General features: G+C 42.8%; 2 protein-coding genes across 4 annotated transcripts in view; one reads left to right on the forward strand and one right to left on the reverse strand.

Annotated features, from left to right (window-relative positions):
* The window catches only part of LOC119007157 (protein INSYN2B), a 23,300-nt gene extending 3,436 nt beyond the window's left edge, over nucleotides 1-19,864 (forward strand). The window contains exons 2-4 of one of the 2 annotated variants that reach the window (XM_037076576.1): nucleotides 9,356-11,257; nucleotides 13,995-14,069; nucleotides 18,672-19,864. In XM_037076576.1, coding sequence (XP_036932471.1) covers nucleotides 9,705-11,257; nucleotides 13,995-14,069; nucleotides 18,672-18,855 — 1,812 coding nt within the window. In that variant the 5' untranslated portion in view covers nucleotides 9,356-9,704 and the 3' untranslated portion in view covers nucleotides 18,856-19,864. The remainder of the gene's footprint in view (nucleotides 1-9,355; nucleotides 11,258-13,994; nucleotides 14,070-18,671) is intronic. The other variant, XM_037076577.1, reaches the window with a different exon arrangement.
* LOC119007156 (dedicator of cytokinesis protein 2-like) overlaps nucleotides 1-22,335 on the reverse strand; it is a 105,942-nt gene that overhangs the window by 34,182 nt on the left and 49,425 nt on the right. For both annotated transcript variants that reach the window (XM_037076575.1, XM_037076574.1), the window contains exon 26: nucleotides 21,572-21,667. In XM_037076575.1, the coding sequence (XP_036932470.1) occupies nucleotides 21,572-21,667 (96 nt within the window). The remainder of the gene's footprint in view (nucleotides 1-21,571; nucleotides 21,668-22,335) is intronic.

Raw genomic sequence — 22,335 nt, forward strand, 5'->3', positions numbered from 1 at the left:
ATTTATCCCCCCAGGAAAAAGTAAAAAGAGCTAAAAGGGATTGAAACTTTAAAGATTTTTTTCTTTTTTTTTTTTCTCGCACTGGATTTGCAGAGGAGGAGACTCAAACAGGTTTAAACTTGTCTGTATTTCATTTCTTTTTTTATGGGTGGAGGTGTAAATTAACTTCAGACCACAGGCTTCAGTCCAGGCTGGTCTACCTCACTGGTCTAATGATGATTTAAGTAATCTCACAACAAGGCAAAGTAAAAACAGTAATCTCAGAGTATTTTGTCCAGGGGCAAAGACTCAACACCTACAACGTTAACCTCATGGCGAGCTCCGGAAGATTGACAGAAACCTCAGAATCCTGAGCATTACTCACGTCCAGAGTAAAGTGAAATCTACGAGCATAACAAGGATGGTAAACCAGATTGGAAAGTAAATTTATCATGAACACACAGTACACAATGTTCTGCAGTGTTTCCCAAAGCTGAGCTTTGAGGATGAGCCAAGGGTGATACAAGATTTATCTTATCATTGTTAATTCATGGTATCTTTTGGAACAATTCAAAAAAACCTTTTTTTGTGACATTTGCATTAACACCAGTTTTTGTCATCATATCAAGCGATATGCTATGTGATGTGGCTTTCCCACCCCTGAGGTCAGTACTATGAAGCAGGTTTTGTGCTTACAGAGGTTTTCAGGCCTATGATGGTGGTTTTCTTCTTGTGGTGCATCGCCATGGTAACCTGTGCTGCTCACCTTACGCTGGCGATAACAGATAACCATATGTAAAAGCACCACCTTCTGACCAATCAAATTATCTGGATATTACATTTCCATTCATAAAAGATCTTGTGCTGCTCAATGCGTGGACTGTGAGAGGCCGACTTGTTGTGCAGGAAGGCCACGTCGCCTTCAGCAATTTTTTTCTGTTGGCTGCAAGCGATGTCACAGCCATTTCAATGTGATTTATCTAATAATAATATCATCACACCAGACACTGAATGAAAACTAAAGTCTCGTACTTGTTATAAGAAATGGAAGGACAACTTAGAATAATGTCTTTATATCTACATATTTTCTGTCTGTTCCAAAGTCCTCTTGACACCGCCAGGGATTACAGCTGAAAGAATAAGTCTAAAGCAGTCATTCATACGCCAGAAGAATATATCTGAGCAACACTTTTAATTTAATGGATATGTTAATTTAATTATAGTCAGATCTATTCATTTCAGATTCTAGATTGATGGGGCAGTGATATTTTAAGCCTATTAATGTCCACATTCACACAGTCTGCCATGTTTTTGTCAGCTGGCCTTCCTGCATTTGGCAGCTGCAACCGTGTTGCTTTCAGCCTGGATTATGTGTTAAACTAATTTGTATTTGTCTAATTTTACAGTTTGCCCTTTGTTTATAACACATGTTGCTCTGCTGCCAGTATATTTGTTCAAGTTTGCAACTGGTCCCTCACTGCAAACACCTCAGCTTCTACGCAAACGTATTTATGGCTAGATGTGGAAAACCTGGGTTGACCCATGTGACCCATGTGTCACATCTCATGTTCATATGATTGCAATAGTCAGGATTAGTGAAAACTGATATCTAAAGATATACTGGCAATGTTGAAATGCTACATAGTACGGGACTCCAGATAAAAACAAGAGAAGAGTGGAGTCAGACCTCTGGGTTGTGCTCCATCTCCCAACATCTACAGCAGACGGACATGTCCCATAAAAAGGGCTGCAACCTTTGTTTTTTAATTTTTCTCTTTGACCACTTTAAATGTCAGCTTTTTTGTTGTTGAAAAAAAAATGACATCTAAAATAATAGCAGATTTAGCAGTATTGTAGTATTGTAGTACTGTTTCAGTGAACTCTTTTGTAAATCTGCAGCGCCCCTGTTTGCTTTAATTCAATATGATTTGATAATATTGAATCTACAACTGTTAAAACTGAAAAGCCTCTTTCAATATATTCATACCATATTGAGTGTTGGGTGACTCGGCATGAAAAGACAAAACATTTCCTTTAAAAGGAGCAATTTGTAAGATATGGCCAGAATTTATCAACAGTGTGTGAAGAAACAGTGTTGATGCTACGTCAAAGATGTCTACGAGATTAACATGCATGCTAGCCCCTGACCTGTCCTCACTAGCGACAACACTTTGCACCATAAAATGAACTCAGAAAATGTCAGGACTCTTACTTCTTTTTTTCTTACTACACAGAAAAATACAATTGCACACCACAAGAAATCAGGTCTCTCTCCGTCTCTCCTCTCTCCACCAAACCAAGACGGGCGTAACTGCCTCTTTAACTCATCCTTAAACACAGTTCATTCAAATACAAACTTGGAGCCCATGTTCAGTCCCAGTTTGGTGTCCAGCTGTGTCCACTCTAACACCAGGCTGCTGAGTCCAGTCAATCTAGGCCATGTCGCCTGTGGTGACTCCCCCGTGACCCGAGGTCTCGGTTTAGCCAACCTGTAGGGCCACTGGCCCCACGGCTAACTGGGCCATGAGCTAATTAGCTAGCTACAGACAAGCATAGCTGCAAAACAGCATCAGTCGTTAGCTTCTCTGGTATTACATGCCCCCAATGAATCCTGGCCCTCTTCTACAGATAATACCTTTTAATGGATGCGATGGACTTAAAGAGTTTGGAAACCACTTCTGTTGAGCAAAGACATTGTTTTTTTAATCTCTCATCAATTTCTCATAAATTTGACGCCAATTTCAATGTGTGTGCGGAAAACCTGCATTAGGTTCTCAGACAGCAATTTCCATAGTTTACAATGAGTGCCTAGAAGAGTCACTTGAGTCCCTTACTATCAGTGAGGCACACACAACAGGCCCCGAACAACGTTTCAATGAGAGACACACTTGGATTATGCTGGGTTGGCTGAGACACTTGGGTTTTGTGATATGAACATTAGCCTTTGTGGCTTTTGGCTCTCGAGTTGAAATGCTGATTAAAGTGCACTGTCCCTGAAAAATACAGTTGCACCCAATTAAAATGCACAACAGGCGGCAGAGAGCTGAGCAGGTTTCTTGTTATTTTGACGATCATTACTGGATTCTTTCCCTCTGTCTGAGGTGCAGACAGAGGCAAGATAAATGTTATAGACTACCAGGATACTTAAGGGAATAAGAATCCAGTGACCAATTATCCAAAAACAAAACAAAAAAATGATAAACAGTGCATTCATGCTGTATATCTGCAATGCAGTTTGCAAATATTGGACACCTGCTGACATACCATATTAATTTAAGCAGAAATGGAAGCAAATACTAATACTATCTGCGCCTGCTACAAGGACTGACACTAAAACTAGGCCCTATCCTGAGCACACACACACACAAGGATTCTCAATAATTCTGCCAAATGTCTTTTTTAGTACCACGGTCGTCCAGGTGAAATTGTACTTGTAATGAGCTGATCAGTCCGACTGATCTGTCTGACAGCTCGTCTGCTAACCATATCAGCCAGTCTTTTGCAATCAATCACATTAAAACACGTCAGAGAGGAGGTTTTAATAATCTAACGGCGTGCTGTCTTACTTGGCAGATCATTGTAGCCACCTGCGCTGACATCACTTCAACTTCTTCCCACAATTATTCATTGACGAATGTCTGTGCAAGCTGTCTGGAAAATGTTGTCTGATTCTGAGCTGCGATTAATATTCATGGAAATATGAAATATGTATTTTTACTGTGCAACACTGAAAGAATTGCTTGCATTCTTATTCAGATTGATCTGGGGAGTGCCTTCAGGAGGAGAGCCTTTTCCTTCCAATTGTTGTAATAAACAGTGGTAAATTCTTTGACATAAAGTGTCCCTGATTGAATTAAGCATCAGATTGAAATGTAAAGTTTCAAGAGCTTATATAATGTGAGAAACAGTGGTCATAAAACATAGAAGTTCACCAATATATGCAAATAAAAAGAAAAGTTTTCTTCTTTGAGCCCAGACGGTGTGTGTGTGTGTGTGTGTGTGTGTGTGTGTGTGTGTGTGTGTGTGCGTGTGTTTGGGCGTGGGGACTGACTACCTTACCCAAAATGCAGTGCGTGCCCTGTCTCAAAGGGCCAATAAAGTGAAGCATTTGTGTAGAGATGCTGACCAAGAGAGGCAGTGTGATTACAGAGCAGTAAAGTGAGTCCATCTCCCTAACGCACACACACACACACACACACACACACACACACACACACACACACACACACACACACACACACACACACACACACACACACACACACACACACACACACACACACACACACACGCTCACACACACATGGAGGGCCAGTCAATCGGTGGCTACAAAATAAGGCTCACCTTGAAATGACAGGGGACTCGATTCGCTGGAGCATTCAGGGCTCTGTTACCACTGCAAATACGTGGGTGTGAACTAATTCACACATACACTGACACACACAGACACACACACACACACAGACACACACAAACACACAGTTACGGCCTTGCTGAGACTGCCTTACGCTGTAGACAATTCTCGAGCCACCCAAACCCTCCAACTGGTAAATTAAACTCATTGCATGTATAAACAGATTTCATAAAAAGCTGCTCCCTGTCAAGAAACTCCCTGTAGTGTTTAATGGCTGTGTGTGTGTGTGTGTGTGTGTGTGTTTGGGGGGGGGGGGGTGTTGTTTGTGTGTGGTGACAGATGCTCAAACACACTTGCACTGCGTATTGATTACTGGCAAGCAGTGTGTGCAGCTTCACGAACCTCCGCCTTCCTCTCTTTTAATGTCATGCATCCCTCTCTCCTCTGTGCTGCTCTCTTTATAATTTAGCAAACTCTATGAGAGTTATTGGAGATTTCAAATCCGGAAAATGGGCCTTTACGTCTCATCCTCCGACATGCACACACACTCACACAGAACTTTTATCTTGTATGCAAGATTCTTCCCCTTCATCTGCTCTCTCCCCCTTATCCCTCCACCACCTTTATGCACCTCCCCATGTGCCACCATCGCCCCTGTTCTCCTTTTTTTCCCCCCTCCGCCTCCCCTTCATCCCTCGGTTCAACAACGTTGCCTCCCCCCTTCTCCTTCCTGATCATTTTGCACAGCCAGAGGTGCGATGTGGGTGCGAGACTGAGATTAAATATAGAGACAGAGGGGAAGGGAGAGGGAAACACACAGCAAAATCAAAGGCAGCATGACAGAGATGGAAAAGGGGGTGGCGAGTGGAAAAGTGTGACAACAAACACGGGTAACGATGAAAGACGAGGGGGGACAGCGGGAGAACTCCATCCAATAAGACCTGGATAGAGAGAGAGAGGAAGAAAGATTGAGAGAGTCAGGCATGTGAAGCTGATTCCTGAGGATGTGGTGTCACTTTCTCCCTGACAAGCTGCAGGTCAGGAGGTGAGATGTGAGACTTGAAATGTAGGCACACACATAACCACAGAGTCTCTCACGCACACACACACAGACACGCAGATAGAAGGAGACAGCAAGAAGAGAGAGTGAGGGAGAAAGTTTGTTGCAGCAGGTGCTCTGGTGTCTGGTGTGGCTGCTGCTGGAAAGACAAATGCTTGGAAATGAGCTGCAGTGAAATTATCTTCAATTGACGTAGACTGAATCCCAGGGCAGACGGCTTGACAACACATTTACACACTCAAACACACACACACACACGCTGGTACAAACGCACGTACTTGTGCGGTGTGCGCTATCTCCGTTGCACACACACAAACACCGTCTCTCTCTTCCTCTGGTGTTGTGTTTCTCTTATATCGTCAAAATCTGCAATTTCTTTTCCGCAAACAACACATCTCAGTCCCTTCTCGGGCACCTGGTGGCTGCAGCCTGCTTTGCAAATAGATTTCATACACACGCACACACACACGCACACACACACACACAGAGCAAACAAACCACATTCACACCAAAATAGAAAACATACATTAAGCTAGATGGATAAGTGGACCACAGGTCAAGACCCGTTGTCCTCTACTCCAGGACAATCTCTGCCGCAGTTACCATGGTAACCCATCATAAACACTCTGGGCTGTCAATTATGTGTGACCTCCTGCTAGCTGCAAGTCACTGTAACAGTCCTTGAGCCAAACACACTGTCAAGATATTCATATAAATAACAGCGATAAGTCACTGAGGCTGAAATCCTTTGATCTACAGAGCCTTACGTTAAGACCTTATATTTCAAAGCTCCACTTATGTCAGTGCAACTCTCGAGCACAATTGCACAGCAGGAAGTTTGTCACAAGGGCTAACTGTAAAGCTCTGTTGTGAAACTGACAGTTGTCCCGGCAAACATGTCGGCGTTTTCACAGAACAGGAACACAGACTAAAAAACAGTCTAAATTTAAATCGTTCTCAATCCTTAGCCGGGCCCATCGGCGGGCCCACCAGCATAATAAACTGCATCCACTCTGTTTTAATATTTAATGATCTTAAATGAAAACTGAAATTCCAAAGAGTCTGACAATGTTAATAACACTTGCTGTCAGGGAAAAGGGAATAAAAGGGGCTAAAATGCCAATTTTTAAAATTCTGTTCATGGTGGCAAAACAGCGTGTGACGTCGGGCTTCAAAATGAGTCGATATAAGTCACACCGAGTGTCTGTATGAGTGAATGTGTGCACGACTACGACAGGCTCATCACAGTTATTATAAGTTAGTATCTATGTGCTGGTAAGAACATATTAACTGCCACAGGGCTGCAGCTGATGGCAGGGGAGATTTCTGTAATTTCTGGAAAACCGTGAGCACTATTTTGGTGTTTGTCTGTGATTTTGAGACAAGCATTTTTTTGTCTGATGGGTTCATAAACTAAGAGGAGAACAAGGACATATGTAATTTATTTTGAAAATGCTGTACCTTTCCAGCCTTGACCACAAGGATCTGTGCTGTGATGATAGACCAGCTGGCATTAAATAGTTTTTTTTCTGTGTGTGTGTGTGTGTGTGTGTGTGTGTGTGTGTGTGTGTGTGTGTGTACACCAGCTGGTTTCAGATTTCATTCTGCTGACTGATGCCTTGGACTACCCTAATTTCTTGAACAAATGCAACCGATTTTGTAATTTGCCTAAACAGACATCTGTTGGAAGGCACCAATATGTTCAGGAATCAACAAACTGAAGAGTCACAGTTGGACAGAGGAACAGGGGTATAAGTTCAATGCAAATGGTAAAAAGAGCAGAAATGTCTGACTCAGATCTACAAATGTACTGATGTTTGTAATGTAGAGGTGTAGAAATGTCTCCATTACTAGAGTTCGGTGATGCAGATGTTACAGAAATGCAACAATGCAAAGACAAATCAGAAACGGGAGTTAGAAGCCTCTGTTGATTGTTGATTTTCAGGCCTTGGCTGGACAATAAAGTGGTAAAATTATATTGCAACGTATGTTGCACTCCTGCTGCTCCTGCTGCGGATGAACATCATCATAACTTATGCTAGCAGACACTGATGTAGGAGGCGGAGATCAGCATCGGACATCTGGCCACGTTTCGGATGTTGTGAAGTTACTTGGAAGCGTGAAGCACAGAAGATGCACACTATGTATTGTATCTGCCTCACAATAATTACTAAAAGCATTAGCCATTTTCATCTGAAACTAACATCTGCAACCTTTAACAATGCAGGGAGTATCGCTTATCAGCCATGAATTTAGGAGGTACTGTCATCTTTGCCGTCCCACTCCGTGAAAGGCGTGCGCAGCAGAGTCATGTTTGTGATGTTTACCACATTCAGTGGTCCTGTCCTGTCAGAGAGCTGCTACAGGAAAACACTGATTAAATCACACATGCAAAGCACTGCAGATGGATTTATAAGACAAGATAAGAAAAGATAGAGCTTTAGTCATCCCAAAGGAAATTGTTGCACCAGAGATTGGTACAAAAATGTATACAATATCTGAAGTGTTCAAGGATGTAAATTCAAGAATACTGTGTCTACCATAAAAACAATAAAAGTAAGACAAGTTAAGTACAAGACTACAAGAACAAAAATGAACTAACATTAAAATAGAAATAAGTAGTGTTGGTTATGTGTTCTGTTACAATCTGATTTTAAAATGCCTTCCTAAATATAAAGGGAATATTAAAGTGTGAAAAAGCAGCCTTGCACAGTAACATTTTAAATTGGAGATGCCAACATTTAGATGGATCAAGATGTATCGGGATCGTGCATTCAATTTGTCGACAGGTGAATCCTAATGGAATCGTGAGGTGAGTGAAGATTCACGGTTTTATTGTATGTTGCGCAGATACTTTAAAATGATCCACAGAAACTCAACATAGGATAATAAAACACATCACTCAGGAGCAAAATCTGTGCAAAAATATATAAATATATAAAAAATAACACTTATACTATGAGATATACTGTATAACACATATAGTATAATTGAATTACTAAATTGGATTCATTTGTTTAAACAACCTCCTGTGACCCCCATTTACTCTCCTATGTCTTTTTCTCTTTGATGTACCAATATGTGCTGCTGCAATGGCCCAATTTCCACCTACAAAAAAATCGAATGTAATATTATCCAGCTCCAATTTTATCAGTGACTCATAGAGTCACAGTGCAACATTAAACCATTCTGAGTCGATTCTCAGGTGATTTGAAGTGATTAAGATCAAAAGGATAATTGTGTTCTCCTCCCAAACAATTTTGAGCGAGCATACAATACAAAACCAGATAAGGCTTTAGCATTACTAAGCCACAAATCAAAATCATTTTTGCTGCCTAAGAAAAGAAAAAAAAATCTACAAAAAGTAAAAGATGCCCATTCATCCCACTGAAAATAAAAAGGTAAGTGGGCAGAAACCATGCCGCAGAGACTGACATCATACTGAACTCCTTAGACAGATTCCCAAACTGCGATGTGAAGTCATGATGCATCATCAGTTTACATACTGCTCTGGGAGGCAAACATAACATCATTCGAAATGTGTCACACTGTGTCATCGCGTAATAAAAGCCTGCAGCGACATCTGTAGCCCAACATTTCTAAGTGTTATCGACTGAGATCCTTGGGTGAGTGTGCAACTTTCGACTTGCAACTTTCTCGAGGCATACGCGATTACCCTTATGTCGAGGCTTTGCTGTTCCTTCAAGAAAAAACAGCTTGATAAGAAAGAGAGTTTTGCCTCTATAACTGCACCGCACCTGCTGGTCTAATGAAGGGTTGATAGAGTTCTATCGATCTGGTTAGTGTGTGCGTTCAGCCGAGGTCAAAGCTTTTATATGGTGCTTTTCGTGCTTAATGTCTGTGCCTTCTTGCCAATCTAACCATTTATTCCCGGTTGTCCCTCCTTTCGACTGATGTTTCTCTCATTCATTGCCTCTCTCTCTCTTTCTCTCTCTCTCCAGAACTAACCCGCAACGTCCAGAGAATCCATCCAGCTCATCACTTTGCCGGTTAGAAACTGAGAGAAGCTGTGAAAGTAATGTCCAATCAGAAGTAGCCAAAGTAGTGAGGAGGTCATTAATGGGAGGACATTGAGAGTGTAAAGCTTTATTGGATATTGAATTCCTGTCTTCAACTTCCGTGTACAAACTCTTCCACTCCGCCTCACAAACAGACAAATTCACTGGGTATACAAAAGCTGGAACTATTCCCACTTCCTACTGGATATAATTCTGCTGACGTTGGCTGATGTCATCGCTTGCCTTCATCCCGTTCAGCTCCTCGGGGGGCTGAGCCAACCTGCAAAGGAGTATGGGCAGAAGGGTGGCTGACCCAACCAATCCGGTGCCTGCGCTGGGGGTTCCCCTGGCAGGAGGGCGATGGGGCCCTCTGTGCAGCGTCGGGGTGCAGACTTCTCCAGGGCTGCGGACTCTCCCCTCCATCAAACGGCACAGCAGCCAGCCAACCAACACACATCGTCCACTTGCCATGGCCACAGACAAAGCAACCTCAGCAGAGACAGCTGGAGTTATCAGAAGTGACAGCAACAGTCTGCCAGTGTCCAAGGAGACATCTCAGAACGAGATCAACAGCCTGACACAGGACGACATGGGCTCTCAGGGGTCGGGCAGTGGAGTTTACTGCCAGATTAAAACACTAAGGACAAACCCTAAAGACACAAGAGCTAAAAGGACAGCTCGGTATACAAACGGCAGCGTGGTAGCCTCCGATGTAGTGGGAGGGGTTTGCACTGAGGCCGCAGAAGGCAAAGAGCCGGCCCACGAGAGGAGGAGGGTGCAGTCTCTACGCATGGAGGGCCACCGCTCCGTTCTAAAGACAGGGAGCGTTAGTACGACTGTGCACGCCACCCCGCCACGGCCTTGTCGAGTCATGGCGACTTCCCCGCCTCGTCTCTGTGCGACTTGTGGGAGGAGACGGTCACAGATTACGCCGTGCACAGGCGCATGTCGAAGGAAGGCTGTCAATCAAATAACAGCGAGCCAGACTTTACCTAATCCGCCACGGAAAGCTTCCGCTGCTCCCAGCCAGTCGAAGAAGGAGTGTGCCCTGGACTCTGTGTCTTACACAGCAAACACATCAGTAAAGACTACACAAATACCACAGCTGTCACACACGATACCAAAAACACACAGCTCACATTCCAACCACACATCACAAGCTCAGACGAAAACGAAAGATTCAAAACTGCAGTCAAGGCCACACTCAGCGGACTTCACTATATACAAAGACTCGGCCACACAAACAGCAGACACACATATGCACAACAGCACAGACAGGACCACAGCTACCACGCATAAGCAGCAAGCACACACACCGTCTGCAGAGGCGACAGAGCCACATTCGACTGACAAACACAAGCATGACTTGGCTAAAATCAAGCACGCCGATGAACACAAACACACATCAGTCCGTGTCAATTCTAAACCTTCAGTTTCTTCCCTCCACAGCGACTCAAAATCCACCAACACGCCACCCCTGCCACCGAAAAACTCCCCTAAACTCACTCCTTCCGAACCGGCCACAGACCTAGCGCAAACCAAAAACAGCAAGGACACCACAGATATTCCCAACAAAGCATCGTCGCAGCGGATTAAACTCAAGGACTACGCAAAACAGAAGAGCAAATCATTCGATGACCACACTCTGCCTTGTAAGACTCATATGAAAGCACAGTGTAACGGGGCTCCAGGGGGATTGTTGGGCGGACCTGTGGGGAACGCACCCCGCGGGCTCGAGAGGCAGCTGCAGAGCGTGGAGGAGAACCTGGTGTCCAATCAGGAGAAGATCAAGGTGCTTCTGAACGTCATTCAAGACCTGGAGAAGAGCAAGGCCCTCAGCGAAGGGTGAGAGAGGGAAGCAAGTGGGGATAAAGGAGGATGAACTATACCATGAGTCAGCAAGGCAGAGAGGAATAGGAGAGATAAAGACATGGATGAAATTAGAGATATGGGATGAAGTAGAGGTGAGGTAGAGGTATTACCTGATCTGGTGAATGCTTAAGTAAGAGAGTGAGCGAGTTAGTGATAAGGAGAAGAAAGCGAGGGAGAGAACAAGGCGACGAGGGAGTGCACAAGATTAAGAAAGGAGTATTTTTGAGTTTTTATAGCAAAATATAAACCGACAGGCTTTCAAGTCAGTGTAATGGATTTTAAGTGTCAGGCAGGCCAGTGGAGATTCACTGAAGTATGTCTACGTGTGTGCACGTGTGTGTGCTCAAATCCTGTATAGATATATGATATACCTGCTCGCAGATCCCTCCGCTGTTCTTTAATCCTATAGACCTTATAGGGACTGTTCTCCCCACTGTAACAGTATCTCTAGGAGACGTCGTACTGCCTACCAAGTTAAACTAATCGGTTCGTCTTTCTTCTCCTGCCACCTCTTTTATTCATAAATCTTCCTCTCCTGCTCCATTACCTTTGTTTCTCTCTTCTTGAGGCATCCCAGTCGGCTCTGCATACTCTCTTCTTTTTAATCAGTGCCCTCCCCCTTTTTTCTCCGAGGCTCCTTAACCCGCTTCCAGCTATTCATCCCTTCCTCCACCTACGCCCTCGCACCTATCTTTCCCCAATTCTTAATTAATACCTTTTATCTCTTTTCACTTTTTTCCCTTCTCTCCGCACCTCCTCATATAAATCAAGCCTGCGACACACAACCGTGAATCCTTCTGTTGCCCTCTCGGCATTTTCTGATCTTCCCCTTCTCCCTCCCCGCCTCCGGTGACCTGTCAATCACTGTCCCCTGCTGTTATGTGCTAGCCGTCGCTCTGTTTTGTCCCCCCCCTCCCATCGCTCGGCATTCTTCCCCTCCTCATCCTCCTCACCATTTCACCTCTACTGTCAGTAATTCTTCTCTTTCAACCCCTTTCTCCAACCTCTCCCTCCTAATCTCTGACACCCACTGGTTCTACTACTACCCCCCCCAAACCAATTTCTTACCTTTTTGCCTCATCTTCAATCAAAAAGGGTCCTTCTGACCCCACTTAAACATCCCTTTTTACATGATTTTACTTTCTCCATCCCCCAAGTTTCTGTTTAACAGATGTCTCCAGCTCCAGTCTAAATGCAATTAATATTTAAGCTGCACAATAAGGCTCCTAAACTCAGTGTACATGCTGTCCTGCTCTGAACGTGTGACTGGACAGTAGAAAGTTACATATATGTGAGGATACTAATGCTACAAATAGGGTAAAAAAAGGGGCAGACAAAACGGAGATGGATAGACAGAAAGAGAGAGCAATTTAGAGAAAAGAGACACAACAAGAAAAGGAAAAGTTAGAGAACCAGCAAGTAAGAGAGCCACCATGCATCTGATGCTGTGCCTGAAATGAAAGTACTCTAAGTGGGCCGCTGTGATAAAAGTGTCGGCTGAGCTAAAAGGTTGTCGCTGTGCTCAGCTCCATGTTTTCTCTCCTCTCTCGAAGCAAATACCCGTCTGCTCTTGCTGTTGTTGTCTTTGATAAAGCCTGCTAGGGAGAGAAATACTGATGCCAGTCACACAGTTTCTCTCCATGTAATTAAAACATCTAGTTTATCAACATAAATCAGCAACTCCCTCATCTAGACAGTTCAGTGAAGGGGCAGCCAAAACATCTTGGCAAAATAAAGCGTTTTAATTACATGACAGTCAGCATGAGCTTGTCGGATCTTTTTTTTTTTTTTTTTAATCTGACTTTATTCTCCAACAGCTCCGTCGTCTGGTTCAACCTTGATAACACACTTTGCATGTGTAATCAGAATTTCTTGTGATGTGCGCCAATTTTCCAATGCAGCTAGTTCCTAAAATGAAAAGACTATGAGATACTTGTCACTGAACAATGTGCTGGTAATATGAATGTCGTGTCATGCTTGGCCTCTCAGACAGACAGTGTAAACATTGTTTAGAGGTTATGTTCACCAGCCTGGACAGCCAAGCAGGACAATTCAGGCGAAGTGCCGTCACTCCTGTTAGGGTACATCACATGCAGTTAATACGACAAGCTTATTTGTGCCCTTTTGACAACCCCTAGAGAGCACACCCCTGATGTTAATAACAGTTGTAGTAGAGAGAGAGACTCTGTCAAGACAGGCTTAACTTGTTTTTCTGCTGCAAAATAAGATATCTTCCTCTGCTGTTGAATATCAGTACATGGTGTTAAATGGACAGGTCAGCCTAAAATCAATTTTCTCTTTTGTTTGTTGTGTGAGTTGCCAAGTTTTAGAGATATTGAGATCTCTGTCTTTTCTTGACTATTGACTATTTTCCCAGAAAAACAGATTTTGAAAAACTCAACAGCAATGTCTGATGACCCAGTTACTCAAGATTGTGTGAGAGAAAAGCCAACATCTCTACAGCTGATACCTCCTAGATTCCGCAACTCATGCCACAACAGTCTAGATGGATAAACAGCACTTCAGGCAAGAGTAAAAACGTGTATTTTTTATTTTGGGAGGAACCGCCCCAAAGGCGATAATTGGAGTTGTTCCCCAGGCGGACTAAAACACACAGCATGCGTATGTGTCACATCTGATATTCTTTCAATTAAACCCTTTTGTGAGTGTGTGTGTGTGTGTGAATGCTTTGCATCTGTTGTTTCTGCAGTCGCAGCTCATACAGAACTGGTCAGGACATTAACAACTGCCCCACCTGCCAAAAGACAGCCTGCATCATCTACAGGTAACATGATCAAGATAATGAGCTTACTGCGTTGCATAACTCACCAATGCCAACTCATTCTTTCCCAGAGCATACTAAACAGCCCTGAAACTTCTCCTGGAAAAAAAAAAAACTGTTGAAAATGTTTAATTTCACATTGTTTCTTCTGAGCTTTCCCAGGTTGTATCACTTATTCAGCACATCTTTCTTTTTTGTTTTATTTTTCATTAGCTTCCCTCCTGGTACCCTGCTGTCTCTGCCCTTTTCGCCCACTCTGATAATTGTATTGCTCATAAAATATATCCCTATTATATTAAAAAACAAGACTATGAGTGATCCTCCTCATCAACATTGAAATTAATACATGCGCTGTTCTAAGGGATTAGAAGAGGCAGCTCTCTCCAGGAAAGTTATTTACACACAAAAGAGTGCTCTGTGCAAACAAGCAAATTAATTCAGCACCTAAATGATGCGTCTTTCCTGTTTCAGTCATCGCTAGTGTGTCTGACCTAAATAAGTAATTGCATTCTTAGATCCTCTGCAACTTAGATCCTCTTGCGCCATCACAAACTGATACCACATACTGTAGTTTAATCCTCCCATCACCTCCACCCCATCCTTCTTATTTTTATCCTTTCATTATGTAAATCAATCCCGTCTTTTCATCCCATGCCTGCTCAATCTTCTCTTTCTTTCATCTCGAACTTTCAATCAAAGTGGTTTCCTCTGTATATCCCTGCCTCATTCCATCTGTCAATTGACAAAGCTATAATCACCTGTGCCCCATTCCCACCAAACACCCAACGACTGCTCTTTCTCTGCCCCGCTCACTCGAGCTGAAAATATGGGTTTTAGTACGTGCCGTAGCTTTGTTGTGAACACAGACAAAGAACACAAAAATAAATATTTAGTTATTGTAAAAACCTGCTTTTAGTCGAGAACCTTTTGTTTGCATGTCTCATAGTAAAGCCAGGCCTGGAGCTTATCCTGCTTGTTTACAATCATATGTAAACCTCCCTTGTAGGCCACAAGGGATAAAGAGACATTTTACAGGGCCTTTATCTCTCCAGCTCTCGCTAATTCACAAAATCACCTGCCTCCCAAACGCACCACATCTGCATCCCTCCAGTGTTTCTACTTTCTACTCCTCTGTTGTTTCATCCCTCTATCTCTTCACACACTTCTCTGACTCCCTCTTTCTCCTTCTCCTCAGCCTATTCTTTTCTCCCCTTGATCTTAATTAACACAGCGGGATCGTTAGCCCAGTAAGTTCTAATGAACACCAAGGGGAAATGATTGCCACATGGCAACATACACATCCACCCATACATCCATATAGATATAATGTACACAGATGTTAAATAAGTGTATGCAAAACACCCCTACTTTGCACAGATTCATATGCAAGATACACACAAAAAGGAAGAAGACGAGGAGGCAGAAACTGAAGACATTTGGCCACAAACACTGGTCAGTGGAATATGGGCTTAGCTGAAATGATACTTAGTCGATCAACAGAGAATTACTTGAATTAATGTTAGTCATTATCAAAACAATAATGCCACTAATTATCTCGTTCTAGCCTGTCAAATTTGAGAATTTATTGCTTTTCACAGTTGTATACTTTTGTACACTGAACATTTTTAGGTTTAGGACTGTTTAAATGACCAGAATAGAAATATGAATCAACTGAGAATACAATTGTGGCAGATGAATCCATCAACTGAGAATACAATTGTGGCAGATGAATCCATCATGAAAACTATCGTCAGAACCAACTTGTTTTACATAACCATTCACTTAGCAACTGCTCTTTCCTGACTAACAGACAGCATAATTTTGGTCATTTTTGAAATAATCTATTCTGCCACAAGTAAGTCCTGATGATGAGGCAACAAAACAAAGAAAAAAAAGCTTCAACAACAGTAAATCAACTTTTGAAAGCTGTGTATGGTCAAAATTCGACCAAATATATGTTAACAGCACAAAAAGTACTTTTATTTTATTTTATTCACTACTATTGTTGTCTATAAACCTACTCTGTAACAGAAAAAAAACATCTAACAACAGTAATTAAGATATCACAATACTTCTCAGTCGAATATCTTCAGAGCATTATGGGGACTTTTTAATGTGCCTGAGGCTTCTCTAAACTCAGGAGTAGGTCGTTCGTCATTATCATTCCTCTCCTCTCTTTCCCTTTGTTTTTCTTGCACACATGCAAATACAATCATATACACAAATGCTAATTAATCCAACAATAAGGCCTTTTTTCTGCTTATGTATGTGCCCACACTAATTCATACAGAGAAACAAAGATATGAATATATTTCACGCTGCGTGATTGATGTTAATAACTTGGACAGATATGCAAAATCTGCATTTTCTCACATATCAGTGCAAGTTCCTTACAAAGAAATTACACACATTAAATATGCGGCGAAACACAAGAGAAAAGTACAAGAGCTCCATTTGATTGGACAGTAACAACCTTATCAAACTCTCAGGGAGGATTCTGGGTAAGAGTGTGGCAAGCAGCAGGATGGATTATGCGTGGGATTGAAACATCCATCCTAATGATTTGTGGTTTAAAAAGGGGGGTTTTGATGTGGGCTGACTGCCTGAAGATGTTTTGCCATTGTCAGTCCTAATTAATCTGTATGATGAGCGACATGGAGGAGAGGAACTTATGACAGCCCCTCTGTTTTTCTCCCAAAGCTTAAACAACTCAAACCCAAAGCTTAAACAACTCAAACCCATACACAGAGACATGCAGGCACGCATACAACACCTAAAGGTATTCATCATTTTCGTCCTAAACAGGAACAGACATTAATGACTGGATGATATAAACACCTCTGTACAAGCAGAACCTCAACCTTAACCTTGTCAGCTGAAGAACGTGACTAACCTTCACCCTCACTTCAACCAAAAAGTGTAGTTGAATAATTTAACGGCTTCTCACAACGATAACAGAAACAATTACACACAGTCATGCACACAGTTGCGAAGATGCCGGAGATGACAGCTTGCAAAACGAACTGAGAGTGGCCGCTTTTCCCACCGTGCCGTAATCCTATGAACAATAGTGAAAGAGAGGTAGATATGGGTACAGAGAGGTAGTTAGAGAGGACTGAGACGGGGGGGATGCTGAAACCTAGTAAAGTGTGTGGGTAAAGAGAGACATGACAAAAGGTCCTCCACTCTAGAACATGACAGAGTATAAATTGAGCGAATGTAGGACAGGCTCACTATTTTCTTTTTCTCCTATGTGGAGAATTTCTAGCTGTGTGTATGTGTAGTCACAGTTCATCTCCTTTATCATTTATTCATGGCAGCCATTCCTTCCTTTATGCCCACCAGAGCTTTTACCTTCGCTCGCTCCCTCTATCCCCGTGCTCTTTCAGCGAAGACCTCTCTGCCCTCCTCTCTGCTCGCCTCTGGTGGCCCACATCCTCTCCTCCTTCACTTCCTCCCTCCTTCTTATTGTTTCTCTCCTTTTTATCCACAGTGACCTCGCTGCCCTGTTTTATTGAAGCCTTTTCTTTCATTTATCCATCCCTCCATCTCCCAGATGAGAGTTAGTTACTTGCTCCTGTTCTGTCTATAAGTCGCTGTATGCACCTTTTCCCCCCTCACTCAGCTGTGGGCTTGTTGTGGAAGATGCACACTTTAGATGTCAGGGGAGCAGATGTCTGTTTGCACAGTATGTGCATGAGTGTTGGCGTGCTGGAGGAGGGGACCACTGGGTAGTTGTGTCTGCTCCCTTGCCTCATCATGTGGCTCATTAACTCCAGATGCCAGGCCCTGTATGCAGCTCCGCCCCTGTAATCAAACCCAACGCACAAATACACATATATATTCTCTCGCACATAAAAAAAGGAGAGAGAAAGTCTACTACACTATGACCTGCAGCGGTGGACACATCAGAGACGGTGGGGAAAAAGAGAGAGATAAGAGAAGGGGGAGGGGGGATGAGAGAGATGCACAGAAAAAAGAAAGCCGAGAGGGTCTGCTTTGAACACATCAGAGGAGAAAAAAAAAAAAAGTTCCTCCCTTGCTCCTTCCTTTGGCTCCTCCATTTTGCAAACGCTCCTCTCCACTCCTTTCCTTTCCCCTCCTCTCCTTTGCTGCTCTCTTCTTCCTTCTCCTCCCACTCCTCTCATCTCACCAGCCTGTGATCTATCGGTGCATGAAGCGCAGAAGAATACTATGGACGTGAAATGAGTGCTGAGTTGAGGCCTGTGTGAAAGTCAGTGTGCTGAAGGTGCATATATCCGAGTTAAGAACACGATTTTACATCCGCACATAAAATTGCATTATACCAAGGTACAATCTCTCTGTAAGTTGTCAGCGTTTTGCGACTACATTTTCAAACTCCTGCACTCACCTGTCCCTCAATCCCTCTTTTTTATAAGCTCTCTTTATGCTTAGCAGACCTCCACTTGTCCTCACATCCCTCTGCTCATCTCCTCTCTCCCCCTCCCTCCTGCCACCAAATCTAATCTCTTTTTGTGAAAAATGAGCTATATAAATAAATTTGACTTGATTTGACACTACCCCAACCTCTAAATCGTGCTCCCTCCTTTTCCTTCAACTGTTCTATCTTTATCTCCTCTCCAGTGTGGAGCATGATTTCCGACAGCAGGAGGGACGCTTGCAGGGGATAATGGAGGCGCTGGAGGGCGAGTATGATGTGCCTGCAGCCGCTTTGACCAAGCCCACGCTAGCCCCTTCATCTTCCAACCGCCCCAGCACCAAGGCCCGTGTGAAGAAACTTCGCAAGAAGTGTTTCTGGTGGCTGTAAGCCTTGTGCAACACTATATCAAGCTCTCTGGGCATAACAAATTAGGATGATGACTATGTTTCAGGAGATCCCAGGCCCCGAAGTTTTGGAATAAAGCATCTCTCTCATGGTCGGTCCTGTGGGTGTGTTTAAGTCTCATTAAAATCACTGGGAGCATTTTCCAAGCTGCTTTCCTGTAAATGGCACTTTTTCCACAAAAATCCATCCTCAGCTCTTAAAATATACACCAGGGGACCAGGTAGAGAAAGAGGAAATGCACTAAAGAAGAAAAGGAGGACCAAACAAGCTGCTGAACTTTCTTCTCATGTCAATCTAAGATGGAAATCCAAATCACCGTGACCTCCCCTCTGTGAAAACCAGACTTCAGTAGCTAATTTGTGATGAACTTTTGATTCATTGAGGATACTGGCTTCCCATAATGCTTCGGCACCATGGAAATAAGGCAGTGATGCTTTGGATGACAGACAGGCAGACTGTTTGTCACTTGGCTGAGTGGCTGTCTAGACAGATGGACAGACATATGAATGGATTTATGCTAAGATGGATTCACGCCTACAGCCTGGGAATGAATCCTTACAACGAAATTTGGCTAAATTACAGCAATAAGCAGAGGAATCGGAACGATTCCAGAAAAAATCCAAGGATTTTGACAGCTAATCTAAATTCTGTGTCTTTGGAGGGGCTTGACAGCCAAAATTTGAATGTAGCAACAACTGAAGTGGATACAAGTGGAAAACAAGCCGATGAGCTCTCCGGAAACAAAGACACAGCTCACTGGGTGGAGTTCAGGGTTTTGGAGAGCACAGAGGAGATTGTATTAAGAATACATTCAGAGACAATGTGATAGGCAGCTGATCACAGACTGACAGGCCGTGTCAGATAATTAAAAATTCTGTCAACAGTGACTGACAGAGTGATTGATTCTCTTCTTTATTACCATCCAAAATGGAAGTGTTTTGATGTAAGCTCAGTCTTGTTTCAAGGACTTTTACACATATTCACACACACACACACACAAAAAACAAACACTTACGTGCATATACTGTAAATACATGCACAAATGACACACACACTTACTCAAATACAGCAAACTAGGGGCAGACCAGTTATCACTTCACAGTTAGATATTGGCTTGTGTTCTTGTTTCAAAGATGTATCAGTATTTGCAAAGTCTGAGCTGTAAAGGCACCTATAAATTCTGTATGAATTTCAGTGAGTTTTTCCTAATTTCACATTGCACACATTGTGCAGAAGAATGCTCTGTTGTCATGCAACATGTGGAAAGCCCAAAACAATCAGTTTCATTTGACTGTATGCTGTTTCACAGTACTTACTTACATCGTACGTAACCTACCTAAACTTAACAGACACAATCAAAACATGTCTAAAGGTTTTCCCCAATAACAAACATCCACTTGTTCTCCTCAGACACACCACTGATGACAATTTCAATATTTATGAAATTGTTCTATAGGCATTGAGGCCACACTGCTGCTGTAAGCTGGCTCATTAAGCTACAACAGAGAAACAAAAATATCGATGCATTCACTGCAGGTCTGTATGTCCCATCAAAATGTACAAAGAAATCAGTCTCCTTTACCAGGTCAAGGTACGTTATCTCATTTAGAACTGACAATCTAACCAGTAAACAACTGCTTTGCAAAATCATTACACAATTAGTAAAGGAATATGGAATTTTATAACAAATATATTGGCAGACATGTATGTAATCAGAAATTTAAGCTCTGTATGGGACTATCCCACTGACTGCACATAAAGATGGCCAACATGACAGCTCCCCAAAAGTGAAGCCAATACCATCTCGATCACCCCTTGTTGGCTGGCTGGGGTAAGGTCATTAATCTTGTTCCCCTCCCTGTTAGAAGATGGGACATGGGCCAAAGTACAACCTACAAGTACATGTCAAAAAATGTCTTCCTGATTGTGGTTTCTGTCATTTTAGATTGTTCTCATCACATTTATATTTTGCTCAAGGGTTCATCTTTATTATAAGTTTGGTTTAAATTAGTGATTTGGTGCAATGAAAATGGGGGTGTGACACAAGGATTGACAGCTGAGCCCTGCGTACGATTTACGGCCACCTCAATAACACGACTTAATTAAAATAATTACTGCTGCCCAGACTCTGTAACCAAATGGCATCATGTGCAAGATGGCTGTTCCCATATCCAGGATATTTTGGCTTCATTTTTGTGCAGCGGGAGATGCATCCTATATCTTTATATACAGTCTACAGTCTACTGTTCCTGTCGCAAACGCACACTATTATTTTCCACACACATAAACACACACTGTTTGCACACTGCTTAGTGCACAGCAGTTTAGAGCAAAAACCACTAATCACACACTTCAGCTGCTTCTCGGTGACAAGTTGCCACAAATTAGAACCCTGGATGACACCACTCTTACTAATTAAATATAACAGTCTGTGAGCTCCCACAATGCCCCTCTCTTCCTGATCTTCCTCTTGTATGTACAATAAAAGTGTGTATTTTAAACTAAATTTGCCTTTGTTGACATACTTTGTGTCTCAGAATGAAATTTCACTGCAGACAAGAGTTGACAGACGGTCTGACTTTCACCGCTCCACTTTAGACATCAGACAAAGAGAAAATAAGACGTGAGAAGGTTTTTGCCATACTTGACTCATCGATATACAGAAAGTAAAGCATATATGGTGCCTGAATGTACTCACGATCAGGGCATGCTCTCGACCCATTGTGATGACTGTCTGGTTGATTATCCTCAGCAGTGACACCACAATGTCCTGGATGTGTTGAAATGTTTCCCCCTGAGAAGAACAGAGACAGAGAGCAGAGTAAGATAAAGAAAATAGCAGAAAAGGAAACAAGAGGTTGTTAGCCTTCCACGGATGAATAAAACGCACACGGATGCACTACTGAGATTGTCAGGTATTGTTTGTGCAGCCGTTCTCATCAACTCTCCTCGCTGCGAAGACAACCAAGTTTGCACACACAGCCCAAAGCTTCATTTCGGCTCAGAATGGACAGCTGGTCGATCAAAAGAAACAAGAAAGAGAATACAGTTTTCTGAATCTGAAATTTTTAAGTCTGTTCACTTTTCTGAAAATCATCCTCACCAGAACATTCGGTTAATCCACTTCTATGTGGACATTTGAACACACTTGGATGTGGATTTACAGACCTGCTTTCCTATTCCTGTCTCTCCCTTCGCTTTGAAGTTCCTGTTCTGTCATGTTTTCTTTTCCTCCAGCTTCCCAGAGGGAAACAAAGTAGTACCTGGACAGTCTGTCTATCTGTGCTCAGACTTGTCCTGAGTCAAATGACTGTTTCCTGGTTAAAGTATCTTAATTGTTTGACATCTACATGGTTAAACCAGAAGACAGTGGCTGGACCTGCTGTCTATGCTCTGTGAGAGCAGCTACACAAGAAGTGATGCAGTTTCACCAATTTAAAGCAAAAGGAAAATACAAACTGT

Source organism: Acanthopagrus latus, chromosome 18 (assembly GCF_904848185.1).
Source record: "Acanthopagrus latus isolate v.2019 chromosome 18, fAcaLat1.1, whole genome shotgun sequence".
NCBI lineage: Eukaryota > Metazoa > Chordata > Actinopteri > Spariformes > Sparidae > Acanthopagrus > Acanthopagrus latus.